Source organism: Ammodytes marinus, assembly GCF_949987685.1.
Source record: "Ammodytes marinus genome assembly, chromosome: 11".
NCBI classification, from domain to species: Eukaryota; Metazoa; Chordata; class Actinopteri; order Uranoscopiformes; family Ammodytidae; genus Ammodytes; species Ammodytes marinus.
The window spans coordinates 2,903,916-2,918,915 of NC_137215.1; the positions used below are offsets into that span (position 1 = coordinate 2,903,916).

At 40.6% G+C, this 15,000-nt stretch overlaps 1 protein-coding gene across 1 annotated transcript in view; it reads left to right on the forward strand.

Annotated features, from left to right (window-relative positions):
* epas1b (endothelial PAS domain protein 1b) overlaps window positions 1-15,000 on the forward strand; it is a 67,999-nt gene that overhangs the window by 210 nt on the left and 52,789 nt on the right. Inside the window, exon 1 of the mRNA XM_080036958.1 lies at window positions 1-205. This exon is cut by the window's left edge and continues 210 nt beyond it. Within this exon, the coding sequence (XP_079893084.1) occupies window positions 180-205 (26 nt within the window). The 5' untranslated portion in view covers window positions 1-179. The remainder of the gene's footprint in view (window positions 206-15,000) is intronic.

Sequence of the window (15,000 nt, forward strand, 5' to 3'; positions counted from 1 at the left end):
AGCCTGGTGGTGTTTCATATGGACTGTACCAAATAGCCTAGTTTAGTTGAGTTAGTTTGTTGACAAGCTGTATACTTATTAGGGTAGGCTACTTGTTTTGTTTTGCTTTGACGTGCTTCTTGCTGGACGTAACTTTAAGACTTCTTTCTTGTCGGAGGGAATTTACAACGAAAAAAAACATGACGGCCGATAAGGAGAAGAAAAGGTAAGACATTTTGATTTATTTTAATATTTTTCTGCATTTTTTTTATTTTTTTTTATTTTTTTTTAAGATTTGCCATTGCTCTCACGCTATGATCAATGCGTTTACTAGATAAAGTCAGGCTGATTTAGTGCACAATTTGCACTGTGTGTGTGGGTGTGGGGGTGTGTGTGTGTGTTTTGTGTGCGTGTGCAACTCAGTGCAACAGAGGGGAGACCTGTTGCTCGCTGCAGCGCTGCATGACTTGGCTTGGCCTGGATTTTTGTGCGCTGATAAGAGCGACTGTTGTAAATCACAGTAACACACACACACACACAGCACTATTATATGGTTTCATTTGAGAAAGCTTTTTGAGACAACGTTAATGTGTTTTTAATGCGATAATGCAATAGTAGCCGAGTTAGGTTGTGATTAGACGTGTGTAAGTAAGGTAAGTGTGCTGATTTGATTTAGTCTGCAATGAGCCAGGGATATTGTATGGTGGTTTCATTTTGGGGGTATTTTTTTGGATATGAAAAATGCATCTAATAAAAGTTTGCAAAATGGACCATACAGGCACCGATGTTAACATATACACACATGTAAACAAGTGGATAAAGTAACAAGTGATTTTTTAAATGCAAATAAAACCCTTCCTGAAGTATATTTTTGGATATGAAATGGATCCGAATAATTGTGAAAACGTATGTAGAATTGAGCTAAATTATTATTATCATTTTTATTTTTTTTATTAAGCTCTACTCAAATATATCCAGGTGGTTGACGTTAGAAGTAATTGTATTTAGTTAAAATACACATAAAAGCCCATTTGGAGGTATCTAAATGTCCATTCTAAACTGATCAGTAGAGAGCTTGCATTAGCTTTTACTGATTAAAAGTCTATATTTGTGTGCATATATGGGGTTTAGAAAGTTATAATATTGTCAATAGAGAGGGTAGTATTTTCTCGACATGACATTCGAGGTTCCTGCAAATTTCATCTGAGCCCAAAACAATACCTCTTTACTTCTGTAGAATAAATAACTTTAAAGACAGTTAAATATCCCCAAAAAAGAGCTGCATTGCATCTTAAATATAGACTATAATATAACAGCTATGACAATATTAATCATTTAAGTGTCTATTGTTGATTTTTAGAGCAAGTCAGAGCGCAAAGAATACATTTGTAAACGCGATCCCATTAGTGAGAAAGTGTCCCTACCCTTTCACCTGCTTTTCAGAGAAGTCATGTGCCTGTATGGGGCATTCACCAAATGACTTATCACAACAGATATCAGATATCCCGCTCACTGTATTTCGGGAACTGAGGGTGTTTAGTTGAACGCGTACACGGAAACAATAGCTATGGTTTTAAACTGCATGTATATATTTTTTTTTTTACTTTTTTTTTATTGTTTTAAAAGTTACTTACAAGAGCGTTTTAGGTCAATAAATGAGGATGTATCGGACAGTTTTACAGACAAAGAGACACATAGATTGTTAAGAGAAGATACAGGGGCAAGTTATGAATAGAAAAGCACACAGACAGATTGACAACATAGATTACGTAGACCACATTACATAATACGATGATGATGAAAGTTATTCTAACCATTATAGCGATGTGATTCAGATATATTGTAACAATTTAAGAAAAAATGTACCACTGTTTTGGAGTTCTCCTTGATCTAAGAAATTGTTGCTACGTACTTGGTGACTTTAAGGTGGAGTCAGTGATTCTGGAGAACGCTTGTTGTCAAAATCACTGTGTGTGTGTGTGTGTGTGTGTGTGTGTGTGTGTGTGTGTGTGTGTGTGTGTGTGTGTGTGTGTGTGTGTGTGTGTGTGTGTGTGTGTGTGTGTGTGTGTGCGTGCGTGCGTGCGTGCGTGCGTGTGTGCGGTGAAAAAAAAAATCCAGTGTTAATACACAGCCTAAGCTCTGTAAACTGGTATGTAAACAAAGTGTACAGTGTTAACAAAGGGGGTGGGGGAGTGGGCCCACTGTAGCTACTATAGCAACACAACCATTTACAGAGCATAGGCTGTGTATTAACACTGTATTTTGGAAGTGTCTGTCTGCTGCTTATAGATAGTGTTCGGTGCGGAAACTATAGCAACTTGCACGCTGATTTGCGAATAGGGAATTTTTGCAGTAGGACGCATGCGGGAACTCGCGGTGCTTTATCATGTTGGCCTTTCAAGTGATTTGTTTATTACTTCACATCTGAAGTGTGTCTTCAAACGTCTTCCTCATAGTGTCGTCACTGTGTGTGTGTGTGTGTGTGTGTGTGTGTGTGTGTGTGTGTGTGTGTGTGCGTCTGACTGTGTGTGTGTGTGTGTGTGTGTGTGTGTGTGTGTGTGGACTGCGAGTGTGGACTGCATTTGTGTGTATGTGTGTGTGTGTGTGTGTGTGTGTGTGTGTGTGTGTGCGTGCGTGTGAAGTGCCTCTGTGTGTGAAGTGCCTCTGTGTGTGTGTCTGACTGTGTGTGTGCGTGTGTGCGTGTGTGTGTGTGTGTGTGTGTGTGTGTGTGTGTTAATTGTTCACCATGGTATGAGGTCACTGGCCCTAATGTTACATAATGATGTCTTTACTGGTTCCAACTTGTCCCGAGCTGTGTCGCCATAACAACTAGTTAATCAAAGCTGCCAACACCGAATAATAATAACTATATTAAAGGAGCTACGAGGAACTTTTAAATATTTCTGAAACAGTCTAATTTTTCCTCTCAGATGATCATAAATGGCATGTAACAGCAAACGAGACCATCAGTGCAAAGAATGCTATTTTTATACATTTAGGTGTGACTGAAACTTGTCTGTTTGCCTGTCTTCTTAATGGCTATTATCTCAATACTCTGAAACAAAAATGAGTACAACTTCTAAAGCACTTACATCAACTAAACTTTCCATAATCATTCTCAGCACTATTCTGGAGGTTATTACAGAAGGATTTGTTCTTATGTTGTTTACTGTCTGATTTATAATACATTTTGTTCTTAAAAACATGCAGAAAATGCATTTTTTTTACGACCTGTAACATAGCATGTTGTTCCTGGGTGAGCGTATATACCCATGACAAAGGCATTAAGAAAAACTACATAAAAACAGCATTCTTTGCACTGAGGGTCTCACTTGCTGTTACATGTAATTTATGATCATCAGAGGAAAAAATTAGAATGTTTCAGAAATATTTAAAAGTTCCTCGTAGCACCTTTAAATTTGTTTTAAAAAAAAATGCATTTTAAATCAGGAGACGTGTGGTTCGTCTTAAGCCTTCTTCCTAACTGTCCAGCCCAGCCCAGCCCTTTGTTGTTATATTCTCCCAAGCTTTCATCTAACAGACTCACACAAAGGCCTTAATATGAACAGAGGCAGGTGTTGTAACAGATCACAGAGGCACTGGACACTGTGTCATAATGGACACAAGCAAGATGAATTAGTGAGAGAAAATTACATTAAGAGAGAGATAAAAAAAAAAAAAAAAAAGTATGCATTTCCTCCGGCCCTTTGGTGAGAAGAAATATCCGCCATTTTAGGGAGAAGGAGACCTGTGTGTGTGTGTGTGATTGTGTGAGTGTGGGGGACTGTGTGTACGCGGGTGTGTGTGAGAGAGTTCACTATAGTCTGTGTGTGTGTGTGTGTCTGTCTCACTCATATTTTGTGCGTGTGCGTGTGTATGTGTGTGTGTGTGTGAGTGTGTCTCTCACTCGTGTGTGTGTGTGTGTGTGTGTCTCACTCATGTGTTGTGTGTGTTTCCCTCTGTGTGTCTGTTTGTGTTACACAGTAGCACTTTGTCGCTGCCGCTGCCTGGAAGTCATAATTCACTCTGATAAGTTGTTCTATGATTCACAACCGTGGACTGGCAAATGCACGTGCCCTGTTTATATGGAGATATAAAGCTGCTATGAGGAACTTTTGAATATTTCTGAAACAGTCTAATTTTTCCCTCTGATGATCATAAATTACATGTAACAGCAAACGAGACCATCAGTGCTAAAGAATGCTATTTTTATCTAGTTTTTCTTAATGCCTTTTGTCATGGGTATACACTCACCCAGGAACAACAGCTCGCATAGTAAAAACACTACCGCTTTTGTCCAAAGGGGGCGCTAGAATTAACACAAAGCTCCAATCCTGGAGTGTGTTATGACGACCAGTAGCGTTCTAAATCCTTAAATAAACTCTTCTCTAATGATGTTTTGAAATTCAATACAATTCACAAGCGAATATGAACAAACAAGTTTCCTATGGGAGTTGTCGGACTGGTTGTAGATCTCAAGTTTCACCATATTGTTTGGAAGTTAAGGCTATATGGTCAGCTATGCAAGATTCGCAATTTAATTTACCAACATTATTTCTTTAAAGGTGCAGTGTGTAATAGGACATCATCAAGAAAGTTCTACAAAGTTCTAGAATGCAACGCTCCCTGGGTAACCCCAACCCTTTAGAATAATAACAGAAGCTACAGTGGCCTTCAAGGACAAGAACAATTCTACATTTTAAACAATGCACCTGATGACATTCCAAAAACATGGATTCCTCCATAAGACTTACCCTCTCAATGTACAAAATGTAATATTAATATTTGTAATTCTCCGCTCAGGAGGATAATTCAGAGTATTGGCAGAGGTGATTTTACACCAATGAGGACATATTTATGAATTAGGATATTGATTTTAGCTAATAAATTACTTAAAATGTTACACAGTGTCCCTTTAACAAAGCTTGGATGAAAAAAAACAGTGTCAGTTCCTATAGATTAGGATTTCAAATAATAATTCCTGTAAGCCCTATACCTGAAAATAAAATCCAATATCAGAATAATTATCTGTTGAAATCTTTTAAGAAGACATGAAAATGTACATTGAAGAATAGCTACACTTTTATATTAGCTACACACATATATATTTTAACACATCGTTAGCCTCATAGCATAATTGCCTAAATCATATTTACTCTACTCTACTTTTACTCTACATCTACTCTATTCTACTTTACCCTACTCTATAACCCTTAAAATATGACAATGAGGCAATTATGCTGTTAGGCTAACAATATATCAGGTCTCAAATTAGTTTTCTATTGCCACAAACTGTGCCAGAACATACAGTTTCGCCCCCTGTGGACTATGGAAATATTGAGAGTGGTTAAACGGAGAGAGAGAGAATACACTCGAATGGACCGATCTATCCACAGTCATGTAACGTATATGCACCAGCAGCTGCCCCGATCAACTGACCTTTGGACATTGTTCCCCAGTGGAATCAGAACGTTGAAAGAAGTGAGTGGAGCTTTCAACACAGATAGGCGACTGCTATTTCTGGTATCAGTTGTATCATTCTGCTCTTTTTTTTTTTTTTTCAAACCTTTATTTATACAGGTAAATCCCATTGAGACCGAAGACTCTTTTGCAAGGGAGACCTGTTTTCATTTACACGTTACCATTCACACACACATTAACACACCGATAGCAGCAGGCTAACTATCGACATTCACTCGAGGCAAGGTGGGTGAAGTGTCTTGCCCAAGGACACAACAACCTTGACACAGGTGGCAGGGCGGGGATCGAATCTAAAACTCTTATGCTAGTGTGTAAGCATATGAGCAACAACACTAATATGTAAAGTATTATGGGTGTGGTTTCTACATAAACCAGCACAGGTTTCTGCCACGCCCACACATGTATTTTTTAATTTTTTTCTACTACATGTTTTTATAGCGATTGTATGTGAAATAAATAGACAAACTTAACTAAACTAATCTAGGGGGCGCCCTTAGCTCAGTTAGTAGGGAGTCCCCCCCCATGGGCCTCGGCCAGCTGCAGACCCGGGTTCGATTCCAGCCCGCGGTCGTTCTCTGCATGTCACTCCCCTCTCTGCCCCATTTCAACTATGTCTCTACACCAGGGGTGTCAAACTCATTTTGGTTCGAGGGCCACATACAGCCTCTCTGATCTCAAGTGGGCCGGACCAGTAAAATAATGGCAACATAACGTACATATGTCAACTCCAAATCTCTAGCTTTGTTTTTCAGTAATATGCTTTATCACTCAGCCTACATTTGTAACCTACATTATCATGGATCACAAGGGATCTCTGTACCCCCCAGGAAATGTCTTAATAAAGGTTGCTGCTGGCCATGGGAATAGGAGGTGCGGCGCGGAGCGCCGCAGCAAAAATTTTGGGGGTATTTTGCTCAAAGATGCCAATATACGCACTAATGAAATAAACAACTGTTTATTTGAATACACAAATACAACAGGCACTGACGTTACAGTTGTCCAATTTTGTTTACTATATGTACAGGGACACATTTTGTGCAAACATGCAGACAGTACAAAATTAAATTAAATAAAAGTGCAACTTCTACTGTTTTGATTTATTTTTAAATACAGAGGTTATTGGTTGTTTTGGAATTCGTTTTTCCCAATTTAAAACATAAAAATAAAGCAGCATGGAAAATTAGGAAATAAATCTTGTAGGCCTACACTAGCATGCTCCTGCTCGTTTCGCGCGTGCAGAGCCGCGGACACATCGCGCTTGCTAGTACATTAATTGTTCAGCACTAAAAATATATATATATTTTTTTTTTTTGGTTTTTACTTTGCCATAAAGCACTGGAGGAAACATTAATAGCGGTGAAGCAAGATTGCCATTTACCATTTCCCACGTTGCTAAAATGTGCTTTTTTAAATTTTGGCTGCCCCCTAGCGGCTGGAGTGAGCATTTTGGTTATTTCTTTAAAAATTCATATCTCCTCACAGGAATGGGCTAGAGACTTACTTTTTTTTTTGAAATGCTCATACATGTGTGCTCTACAAGTCGCGGGCCGGATTAAATCATCTCGCGGGCCGGATCCGGCCCGCGGGCCGTATGTTTGACACCACTGCTCTACACTATCAATAAAGCATAAAAATGGCCAAAAAATATCTATAAAAAAAATTCAAATGAAAAATAAACTAAACTAAACTACAGGACGTAGGAATAAAACTTTAAATGTAGTCAGTGGTGGAATCTAACCCATACTTTCTGCTATTTAGTATGGTAGAAAAAATATTAAGGACGTCCCAATTCTTAATTTGTTTTTATGGTCAGCTTAAAACATTTCGTATAGAGCATAATGTCAATAGTATGAAATGAATGGAATCTTACCTATCTGTTCTAATCCTTTTTGGGGCTGTTTTTATGGGAAATTGGATCTTTCAGGTGAATTCAAGGAGTGTTTTTGTTTTAAGTAGATTGTTATTGTTGACATGTTCTTTCTCTTGATTTGGTCTCAATCCACTCTGGTCTTGACTTGGTTTAGGTGGTTTATTTTTCTATGAAAGATTATTTTTTGGGGTATTTTTGCTTTTATTAGACAGTTTTGTAGAGACATAGTTGAAATGGGTCAGAGAGGGGAATGACATGCAGAGAACGACCCGGGCTGGATTCTAACCCGGGTCTGCTGTGAAGAGGACTGAGACTCTATGGAGGGAGGGGGGGGCTAACCACTACACCACAAGCACCCCCAAGTTTCCATGATTTTGGGTCTTGATTTGGCCTCGCTACACTTTGGTCTTAGTAATAACTTGGTTTCTGTAAACGTGGTATTGACTTCAACACTGTGTCTCTGTCTAAACAGGAGTGAGAGTGCACTATCTGAAGAGCTCCTTCTCGTGTTAGATAAGTGTTAGGGAGTGGAGTGTCTGCTGAACATTGTGATGTGTGTCGACAGATCAGATTCTAGCAACGTAGGAATCTACACGTCCAGAATAGGCCGCCATCTGTATATCATGGTCTTCTTTTTTTAATCCCGGTAAAGGGTTTTTTACTGGGAGTTTTTTCTCAGCCGAGCTAAGGGTGTAAGGGCAGGGTGTCATATTGTATCATATTGTATGGAATGTAAAGCCCACTGAGGCAAATGTCTATTTTTGATTTTGGGCTATACAAATAAAACTGATTTGATTCTTCTGATATGTGAAAAAGCTCAAGTTTCAATGTGCCTTGTGTACAATTGGCTAAATTGAGTCACTAACTTCAGTGGATAGATATAAGTTACTTGACTAGTACATTTTAACATTGAAATTCGTCTTTTCTCATCTCCCCTCTCAAGTTCCCACACTCCAGAGGGGGTCAGAGCGCAGGGTCAGCCATAGTACAGCGCCCCTGGAGCAGTGGTAGCACAATGGTAGAGATTGTGGGCACCGTAGATGTCATAGCAGCCACCACTAGTTTTCCTACTTACACCCTCCTGTCCGGTGCCGGGGATCTAACCAAAGACCTCATGGTTACTGGGAGGAACCAGAGGCCTCATGGTTACTGGGAGGAGGAACCAGAGACCTCATGGTTACTGGGAGGAGGAACCAGAGACCTCATGGTTACTGGGAGGAGGAACCAGAGACCTCATGGTTACTGGGAGGAAGAACCAGAGACCTCATGGTTACTGGGAGGAGGAACCAGAGACCTCATGGTTACTGGGAGGAGGAACCAGAGACCTCATGGTTACTGGGAGGAAGAACCAGAGACCTCATGGTTACTGGTCAGCCACCTTTCCTATTGGCCATCCTACCACCAATATGGCTCAGAGGTCACTTCAACCACCAAATGTAATGACTATGCAGCGTCAATGCACCAAGGAAGAGAACTGTGAGAACTTCTTGAAAGCTCCAGAAAAAATAGAAAGTTAATTTCAGAAATGTTTGAAATCTGCTTCTTCAAACTTGTGTCACTATTTCTGTCCAATCCGATGCACTAAATCCACTCCCAGACCCTTCCACTCACTCCCCTTGCATTCCTGTGTGTGTGTGTGTGTGTGTGTGTGTGTGTGTGTGTGTGTGTGTGTGTGTGTGTGTGTGTGTGTGTGTGTGTGTGTGTGTGTGTGTGTGTGTGTGTGTGTGTGTGTGTGTGTGTGTGTGTGTGTGTGTGTGTGTGTGTGTGTGTGTGTGTGTGTGTGTGTGTGTGTGTGTGCCCTGCTAGCTGCTATAAGTGGCGTGATGTTTGGGTAGTGTTGGGGAGGCTGGGTTTGGACACAAAAGAGCCACACCGGCCCTGTGCCAACCTACACACACACACACACACACACACACACGCACACACACACACACACACACACACACACACACACACACACACACACACACACACACACACACACCCTATGAAGCTATGATGAGAACCAAATCTGACAGGCTCTGTACAATCCCTACACCTAGGACTACTTCTACTGGTGTTGACTAAACTTGTCTTTACTTAACAAAATGATTTATGTCCATGTGTTATCACCTCTATGTCTTGATTCCTGTCCTCCCTAGCTGTCTCCCTCTCAACTCTTGTTTTTGGCAGCTTGTAGCTCCACCTCCCTCTCCTTGCATAACTTTAAAGGCGCAGTGTGAAGAATTTATTGGTGTTCTGCAGAAGAGACTTTGATAAAAATGGATTTTAATGTTCATTAGTGTGTTTCTACAGTAGCACAGAACAGACAAACTTACAGAATTGGAACCAGCAAATGTTTGGTATTTTTAACTTAATAAATAAGTACAAATCTGTCAATTGACTATTTCAGTGATCGATTAGCACATTTTTCAGGACTCTGGACCCACAAAGAAAATATTGCCAGTAGATTAATTTCCATGCATATTTCGTTCATAAATATAAACATCAAGAAGATACAAGCCTGTATGAAAGAAAAATATTTAGGATGTCCCAATACATGCACTTCAATTTAATTGTAGTATGCTGAAAATACATAAATGCCCCACTAACTCCAATAGCATTTTGGAGTATTCATCTTTATTCTTGACATTTCTCTACATTTTCTCTCCTGTGGCCCTAAGACTCTTCTGTACTTTAGTATGTAGTGTAGTAAAAAGAAAAAGTATGTGATTTGGAACGCAGGGAAAGTCTTACTAGAACTCAGAATCAGAAGAATGAATGGCTGACATTGTCCTTAGTCACAGATGAAATTTTACAATGGCTGAAATGTTGTCATGTCAGGCTGACATTTCTCTTTTCAATTGAGTAATGAAGAGGGCCAGAATAGATTTTGGAATTTCCCCGGCTAGCATTGTCCTGGGTGACAACATTTCGGGACAATAACTATTGTATATCGGAATGACAAAGCTGTAACCTGAACCTTGAGCAATTTTTTTCTTTATAGATATTTTTTTGGGCATGTTTGCTATTTATTTGACAGTTTGGAGAGACAGAGATGGAATAGGGTAGAGAGGGGGATTGTGAGTTCTACAATATTTTGGATACAGTGTCTATCACAAACTATTGATTCAGGATCAGCTCTGGAAAAATGGGATTATATCTATTATGTTGTGATTGAGTTAGGGCAGTTTCACACTAGTTCAAATAAGTTTGCCAAAAATGATACCTTTTTATCTATCTATCTATCTATCTATCTATCTATCTATCTATCTATCTATCTATCTATCTATCTATCTATCTATCTATCTATCTATCTATCTATCTATCTATCTATCTATCTATCTATCTATCTATCTATCTATCTATCTATCTATCTATCTATCTATCTATCTATCTATCTATCTATCTATCTATCTATCTATCTATCTATCTATCTATTTATCTATCTATCTATCAGGAGCAATAATATACAGGAGTAGTTCCTTACTGGCTTTAATATTAGTCAGAATTTCCATGCGGGAATTCGAATGACACTCCAGGAAGTAGAAAACAACACACACCATAAAAACTGTCATGTCACAATAGTAGAGACAATAACTGTGTGTGGGCGTGGGATGTTTGGCATTGGGCTTCGTCAGTTAATACTACATCCAAGCTATTTATCACTTCATTGGCAAACGATACAGTTTCAAAATGAGTCATATCAACTAACTCTCGAAAGTGGTGCCCATTTTCCTGTGATCTGCTTTATCAGTTGAACATATTATTGTAGTAGGGTTCATGTAGTCATCAATCTAGCCTCCAGTCAGACCGGACCCTCCCCACACTTTCTGTCTGTGAGTGGAAGGCAGCCCCTGATTGGTTCATGTAGTCATCAATCTAGCCTCCAGTCAGACCGGACCCTCCCACACTTTCTGTCTGTGAGTGGAAGGCAGCCCCTGATTGGTTCATGTAGTCATCAATCTAGCCTCCAGTCAGACCGGACCCTCCACACATTCGGTCTGTTAGTGGAAGGCAGCCCCTGATTGGTTCATGTAGTCATCAATCTAGCCTCCAGTCAGACCGGACCCTCCCCACATTCGGTCTGTTAGTGGAAGACAGCCCCCAAACAATGTTGTTGTGTGTGTGGATTGTCAGTGTTAACATACATGAGCCTGTTGCTGCTTGTGAACAGTGGTGGACTTCAGACTTCAGCTCAGAGTGGCGAACAGGCAGACGGGATAACAACACAGAATTTAAAGGCTCATAAAATGGTTTACAGCCTTAACTCTCCATAGAAGGAAGCAGGGGAGTGTTTGACGAATTCTGAAGAATCACAGAATAAGGAAATTGGGCTGGTAGGATGTCCTAGAGGAAAAGGGGGCCGACCAGTAACCGTGAGGTCTCTGGTTCCTCCTCCCAGTAACCATGAGGTCTCTGGTTCCTCCTCCCAGTAACCATGAGGTCTCTGGTTCCTCCTCCCAGTAACCATGAGGTCTCTGGTTCCTCCTCCCAGTAACCATGAGGTCTCTGGTTCCCCATCCCAGTAACCATGAGTTCTCTGGTTCCTCCTCCCAGTAACCATGAGGCCTCTGGTTCCTCCCAGTAACCGTGAGGTCTCTGGTTCCTCCCAGTAACCATGAGGCCTCTGGTTCCTCCCAGTAACCATGAGGCCTCTGGTTCCTCCCAGTAACCATGAGGCCTCTGGTTCCTCCCAGTAACCATGAGGTCTCTGGTTCCTCCCAGTAACCATGAGTTCTCTGGTTCCTCCCAGTAACCATGAGGTCTCTGGTTCCTCCCAGTAACCATGAGTTCTCTGGTTCCTCCCAGTAACCATGAGGCCTCTGGTTCCTCCCAGTAACCATGAGGTCTCTGGTTCCTCCCAGTAACCATGAGTTCTCTGGTTCCTCCCAGTAACCATGAGGTCTCTGGTTCCTCCCAGTAACCATGAGTTCTCTGGTTCCTCCCAGTAACCATGAGGTCTCTGGTTCCTCCTCCCAGTAACCATGAGGTCTCTGGTTCCTCCTCCCAGTAACCATGAGGTCTCTGGTTGGATGCCCTGCACAGGACAGGAGGGTGTTAGTAGTAAAACTAGTAGTGGCTGCTATTACCATCATCAGCAGGAATTAAACTTTACGTCCTGATTCTAAACGGGGGGCTGTGGTGAAGTGGGTAGGGTGGTCGACCCGCAACTGCAGAGTTGGTGGTTCGATTCCCCGTCCCCCCGCCACATGTCCAAGTGTCCCTGGGCAAGAAACTGAACCCTAAACTGCTCCTGATAGTTAGCCAGCACCCTGTGTGGTAGCTGCTGCTATTGGTGTATGAATGTTCCAGTTGTAAGTTGCTTTGGATAAAAGCGTCTGCTAAATGACGTGTAATGTTACTAAACGTTGTCTAGGTGAATCTAAGTCTGAGTGGTTGCAATGGTCTGAGAAAACCCTCTCTCTCTCTCTCTCTCTGTGCATCTCTCCATTGTTATTTTTATCTCTTTATTCTCACACTCCTCCTTTCTTCAACCTCGTGTTTTAAAAATATTTTTTTCTTTCTTCGTATCAAATTCTCTCTCTTCCCAGCTGTGCCGTTTGCCCCCCACGTTCCTGTGTGTGATTGAGGTCATCTGACCGGGCCTGTGTGTGTGTGTGTGTGTGTGTGTATAGTTTTGTATGTACCTGTGGGTTTGTGTGTAGGTGTGTGTGTGTGTGTGTGTGTGTGTGTGTGTGTGTGTGTGTTTCTCGGCCCTATACGTTCCACTCTCTCTCCCACTCCTTCAGAACTCTGTCGCCTCTCCACTTCCCGCTTCCTGTCCGCCCGACTTCCTCTTCCTCCTGCTACCGACATGTCTTCAGTTCCACCTGGCGCAGATCCAGGTCCCCCTTACTTTAATATGTAGCCCATTTAAAGCTACCGTGCGTAACTTTTTCATATCCTTTTATTCCGTTATGAGAACATACCTTAGAAAAAGTTTCACTTCTCTGACACAACCAAAGTTTCTAAGTGCACCTTTAAGGTTGAATGTGAACATGTAGCTCATTTTGAAGCTAGAGTGCGTAACTTTTTTCATATGAATGAATGTTGGTTACATTCAGGCCATCGCCAAAACGAGTTGACACAAAGTTGATTAAGCCTATCAGCTCCTACACAACTCTCTCTGTATTTCTCAGTATGGCAGCGTTTACAAACTGGTGTCGCCCCCCCTGACACTGGTGCAGGAGCTCAGAAAAATCCCCACGAAGAAGAGCCCAAGAAATGTTTCAGTTGTTGATTCTACTGCTGAGAAAAAACCTGGACGTACAGCAGAAGGTATACAATCCATGTGCCATCACCGAAGGCTTTACCTCATGTAGATGCTCCAACAGTGTTGTTGTAAATACTCAGGATTCCTCATGGGGGAGACAGAAGCTACGCACTATAACTTTAACCTGTCTGGCTGCTTTGCAAAATGATTACTGGACTTTAAACTGTTATGTGAGAGGGTTTAGTGAGGCGCGCAATAACACACCTGCATTCCTACCTTGTTAAATCTCTTTAATCCCCTTTTCTGCAGATTATACTTACCCTGCGTTTCAAATCTCATACTCTTTCTTTTTCCTATTCTACATACTACATCTGAGGATAAAAAGAATCTAGTTAGGATGCAGTATGCTACAATTGGGACATCCTTTAACTTATGTATTTCATCATAACATTGCGCCTTGATCTTGCCTCTTGCGTTTATATCCGTCGCATCCCCGTTTGTTTTCATATGGAGGCTCCGTTGATGTGACGTCACTTCCGGTGTACACTGGATTGTGTGTCAGAATCAGCCCAAATAGCATGCTGATTTCAACACTAAAAATCTTGGCCGGATGCAGTAGACATATGGGTTTTTCTAACCATCCTAAATCTGGTAAAATGTTGTTAACACTCATATTAACAAAAAAATATCACTTACTTCTCCTTTAATTTTTTTTAATTACATTTCAAGTCATTGTTACATTTTGGACTCTTACAAGGCAAGGCAAGGCAAGTTTATTTATATAGCACAATTCAGACACAAGGCCACTCAAAGTGCTTTACAGGGGCAAGATTAGAATACATAAAACACATTATAAAACATTTAAAAGCGAATAAAAGAAGCAAATAAAATAAAAATTGCAGGTTAAAATGGAAACAAAAAAGTCTTCAGACTCGATTTAAAAGAACTGAGAGTTGCAGCAGACCTCAAGTTTAACAACAAAGCCTCTATTCTCTGTCTGCTGTACATGTGAGTAGACCTGGATGTTATTTGTTCCTTTCTGCTCTTACATAAGACGTTTTATCTCTGAATCAGTTTTGTTTCTTTATTTTGGTCCGATGCCCAACGTGTGTCTTAAAGGGACAAAGCCTCCAGCCTGAAGGCAATGGAAGGTAATGGGAATTTAAATGTTAGTGCCTTAAAACTTCATATATGACTTATTTTTATTTGTTTTTTTATACTTTATAGTATAAGATGTGTCCAAGTGCATCAGTAGATTTATATTAAACAACTATAAACAAAACAACTTTTTTTGCACATTTATGGCATTTTAACATTATGTTTTGTCCATTAAAGGTGCAGTGTGTAATATGACATCATCAAGAAATTTCTACAAAGTTCTAGAATGCAACACTCCCTGGGTAACCCCAACCCTTTCGAATAATACTTGTTATAACTTGTTTCTGTTTTGTTTAGTTTATTTTGTTGTTTTTAA